This window comes from Neophocaena asiaeorientalis, unplaced genomic scaffold (assembly GCF_003031525.2).
Source record: "Neophocaena asiaeorientalis asiaeorientalis breed wild unplaced genomic scaffold, Neophocaena_asiaeorientalis_V1.1 scaffold124, whole genome shotgun sequence".
Classification (NCBI taxonomy): domain Eukaryota; kingdom Metazoa; phylum Chordata; class Mammalia; order Artiodactyla; family Phocoenidae; genus Neophocaena; species Neophocaena asiaeorientalis.
Window position 1 is genome coordinate 949,551 of NW_020174135.1, and position 4,736 is coordinate 954,286.

General features: G+C 55.0%; 1 protein-coding gene across 1 annotated transcript in view; it reads right to left on the bottom strand.

Moving 5' to 3' along the window:
* Nucleotides 1–372: 372 nt before the first annotated feature.
* The window catches only part of SALL3 (spalt like transcription factor 3), an 18,824-nt gene continuing 14,460 nt past the window's right edge, over nucleotides 373–4,736 (bottom strand). The window contains 2 exon segments of the mRNA XM_024754821.1: nucleotides 373–3,142; nucleotides 4,273–4,613. Coding sequence (XP_024610589.1) covers nucleotides 2,711–3,142; nucleotides 4,273–4,613 — 773 coding nt within the window. The 3' untranslated portion in view covers nucleotides 373–2,710.

Consider the following 4,736-nt stretch of genomic DNA (forward strand, 5'->3'; position numbering starts at 1 on the left):
CAAGGGACCCGAAGAGCCGTTATTTTCCCTCAGTGCCGACAACGGGATGGTAATTCAGAGTGTAGTCGTTTTTGGACACTGCCAATAGTCTCTAATAATTAAGCATTTTCTACTACATCTTCTTCCATCAAAGACGTAAATTAAAAAAAAAAAATCCACAGTTAGGAGGCTGCATTTTTATTTTAGAAAAAGGTGAAACATGAAAATTTCGAGACCAATCAAGACACACTTAGATATGGCTTAATAAATCTAAGCTCTCAGAACCCAGTGACTTTCCTTGGAGAAACACCACGAATATACGTCCACCATCAATGACCGTAACCTCAAATTCCACTTTCTCCATTAGAATAATCAAGGAACGCCATTCAGAAATAATATTACATCCTGCATTTTATTCAATTCCGTATGACAAAAATAGGAACCTAGACTAAGACATCCATTTCAATCAGTAGATGTGTCAAGCCACAGATTTCATCATAAAAAATATTGGATCTGGGTAACAATTCTCCACTGGTTCAGGGAGGCCCCTGGCCCTACACGGTGTTGCAATAGAAAAATAGTGTCTCTTCACCATGCGGAGAGGGACGGCCTCGCCCTGAGCACAGGGTGGGGACAGTCTCACTGTCCCGTCATGAGCCATCTTATTTACAGCACTTTACATGTCTCTTTTCTCACGTTATATACACACCCTTTTGCGAGGAGAGAACACTACATGGTACCAAATACTAACCAAAAAGGAAAAAAAAAAAAAAAATCACACCAAGAAGGACACATAAATAATAAGAACATTCACTGCTGAAACACAGCGACACCAAGCACCTCAGTTTTCTCTTCCCGACGCTGGGACACCCCCGACCCATCCCGTGAGAAGAGGGGGTACCCCCGGGCACACTCCATCCCATCTGCGTGGGAAACAGAGCTGGAGAGTTCAGGGTTCATTTCCGACAGAGATCACGGCTAGGTCTGCTTATCTGTGAGTCTTTGAAACTCTGTTCAGTGACACGATGTGACTCGTTGCTGTGGCTGTGTTGGAAAGATGGTCCTATTTCTCGGTTTCAACTGAGAAGGCTCGACTGCTTCCTCGGGGACTCAGCCCCTCGCACTGTCACCCGGCCACCCACGACGACCTGGGACAGCCCTGCCAGAGGAAGTTCACGGTCTCAGACTCCAGCACGCTTGCAACGCACAAAATGAGGTAGAGCACACAACACTTCTGTGTGGGCCTGGCTCAGCCCCGCCGCCCGGCACCTGCCCAGGGCCCTTTCCTGACATGGGGCAACGGGCAGAATCACCAGCACGAGACTGTGCTTTGATCAGATGACAGTGTGCTTTGTTTTCATCTGAGAAGATAATAAATAAATCAGGAACTCAGAAAAACGTCCCGGTTATGACTGATTCTACTGCCTGACACCCGACACATCTCTGCAGTTTATTGAGCACGAAAGCAGGCCTCGCAGGCAGTCAGACTCTCGTTCGGGGGCGTGCGAGAAAGAGAGCAGAGGCTACGGGAGCATCACACCTACGCAGCGCTCTCCTGCTTACTTCCTGGCTTGTACTGGTGTCACAGTCCTAAGATGAATTCATCGAAGTTTTCTTAGGGGGGTCAAGTTTTTAAATGGGCTTTGTAGAAAAGTGAAATCATTTAATTTAAGAAACAGCAGGCCCTAGTTTATTGAGGAATTGACAAGTCTTGGAGGCTCTTCCGCTTAAGGAGCACAGATTTCTCAGACCGTTTGACCTAAGACTGTAACAGCTTTTTTTTTTTTTTCCTCTTCATTTTCCTTCAATCAAAGTACTATTTATAAAATACATTTTTTAAAATTTTCCAATTATAGACAAACCTCCCTAAATACAAAATACTAAAAGTGCAAGAGTATATATTAAGAGTTTTCAACCACATTATACAAACATTACCTTTTTATTGTACAGGTTTGATAATGCGAGATATGTACCCACAACTGCTATAACGTTGTGAATAATTCACGGTGGTGTCTGTCTGTAACTTGTTCCCAACTGCTGGGCTACACACCACACTAGAGAACACTATATCCACATAGCAGCTACAAACATTTAAATTAAAAAAAAAAAAAAAAGGCTTGTTACCGACAGGTGCTTGCACACGAAAAGCATGCGCTCTCCTAACAGAACTTCACGATTTTGCCTGCACGGAAATAACCCACTTATTTCTCGTAAAACAAATCTTGCTTTAAAAAACAAAAATCACACAGCCGGACGTATTCTGCAGTACAGGAGCTTCCGTTAAAGTTGGGCTGTAATTGCCTGTTACCCGCATCACCTTAACATCATAAATACCACAGACGAAGGTACTGCCATGCTACACGGCGCCGGGAGCGCCAGACCACGTCCTCGAGATAAGAGTTCTAAGGACAGAGTTCACGTTTCTAACTAATTCGAACAAAACCACTGAACGAGTTTCCTGGAGTAGGGCGGGGAGCCCCCTCTGGGCACTGCTGGGCTTTGGAGGGACGGAATGGATGTGCTCTGAGCCCCTTCTGTTCCCAAGGTGGCTCTCCGAGGACGTCTCTTTTTGACTTAAATCTATTTCAAAGGTTGCTGAGTTCTCGAGGACGGTCAAGCTCACAGCGAAAGGCGCACCGGGCAGCGGGTGAGGCCACCTCGGGCAGCCACCCGGTGACGTCTTTCCTGCTCTGGGTGAACGGGGAAGGGGACCCACAGGGCAGGGACGCGGCTAGTTAATCCCGATCTCCTTGTTATCCTCAATGAACCGCGTGAACGGCCGGCCGGCTCCCGCGTCCGACTTGGCTTTGTCCAGCCCTGCGATGGGCGGGCTGCTGCCAGGCCGCGCCTTGTCCAGCCCGGCAGCCAGGGAGCCCAGGGAGGGGAGCGCGCTTCCCCCGAGACTTACTGGGAGCTGGGGGAGGCCTCCGTTCTGGATGACGGAGATCTCATTGTTCTTCATGGCCAGCCCGTTGGTGATGGCTGCGGCGTACTGGTTCCAAAAGCTGGGGTCCACGTTCATGGCCCGTGCAGCCAGATCCTTCTGGAACATCTCGGAGAACTTCAGGGCGTCACCACCCAGCAGGGCCATGGGGTTCTCCACCGACAGGCGGCGGCCGCGCCTGGCAGGGGCGTTGTTCCACATGTGGGTGCCCATGTGCACCTGCGGGGGACACGAGACACACCTCGGCGTGAGCGCACCCAGCCCTGGGGTCACAGAGACGCCCGGGGACCTGGGGACTCCCTCCAGCTCCTTTCCTTCCCCTCTTCCCCAGCCCAAGCATTCGTTTGGGACAACAAACTTGTTAGGTGAGCTTTTCTGAGCGTCTTATATTTGAACCTGCAACATTTCCTTTGGTCAAGTACACAGAGCAAACAAGCCAACCGATGAGCTAACCGATGAGCCGCACGGCTTGATGGAATCATTTCCCCCTAAGGCGTCAGACCCATGGGCCACCCGGAGGGTCCCGAAGCTCCTGCCCCGCCCCCCAGAACCCCTGGCTTCACTGTGCCCGTGCCTGGTTTTCTCCCGTCTGGGCACCTGTGGTCAGCAGAGCCCTCGGGCGGCTTTCATGCCACCAGCAAGCGGAGGCCACAGGTCCCTGAGGGCTCACTGAGACCCACGCAGGCGCCTGACGTGGGCTGCAAAGCGGCACACTCCCCTGAGGGTGTGGGCACGGCCCTGGATGGGTCCTCGGTGCCCGGCCACACACTCCACACCTCCGGGGAAAACGGGCAGCGTGGCCGTACCTCAGACGCGACCGTGACGTCATCGTACCGTCCTCCCCTCCCCCGGCCCTCAGGCTGGGAAGCTTCCCCCAGGTGCCTGCTGGGCCCTCGTGGCAGCCAAGTGGCCAAAACCACAGATCTGACCCCTGGCCTCGGGGCGGGATTCGCATCACTTGCGTCACCTGCGAGCATCTACAGGCCCAGTTCTCTTGGTATCAGCGTCCCACTGGACTCCGGGCAGCGCCGGCCCTGGGCCTGCCCTGTCAGCCAGCGAGTGTCACCCCGACGCCCTGCAGCCACGCAGGCAACACCAGCCCCTCAAGGGGAGGCCGGGCCCGCGTGGAAGGCAAGCTCCTCGCTGCCACCGGACACGTGTGGGAGCACCGCAGGCAACGCGCACACGCAGGCACGCACACGGTGCAGACTCACCCATAACACACAAGCGCGCTCACACCACACGCCATGCAGGCACACGCCGCGCTGTCTCTCGGGGGCTCCGCAGCAGCCGTGCCCCTGGCCAGGACCACAGGAGGTGGACGCGGGGGCTTCCCGGGCGGCCCTCACCTTGAGGTTGCCCTTGGTGGTGAACGCTCTCCCGCAGACGGTGCAGCCGAAGGGCTTCTCCCCGGTGTGGGTGCGCTCGTGGATCTGCAGGGCGCTGGCCGAGGAGAAGGTCTTCCCGCACGACTGGCAGTTGTGCTGCTTGGGCGTCCGGCGCGGCGGGGGGGCCAGCATGGGCGCGAGGCCGGGGCTCATCACCGTCGGGGGCCCCGCAGGCACCTGGATGGGAGCCGGCAGCGGCGGGCCCTCGGCCAACGGGCCGGCCTTGCTGTGCCCGTTCACTTCCGTTTTGATCGTGGCGGGCGCGGAGCCGGGACCCAGGCTCGGGGTGCCCTGGCCGGGACCTAGAGCAAAGCTGGGGTCAAGCAACTGGGGAAGCGGCTCGCGCAACCTGTGGGTCAGCAAGTGCTGCTTTAAGTTACCCAGGGTGGAGCAGCCGCGCCCGCAGGCCGCGCAGACGAACGGCC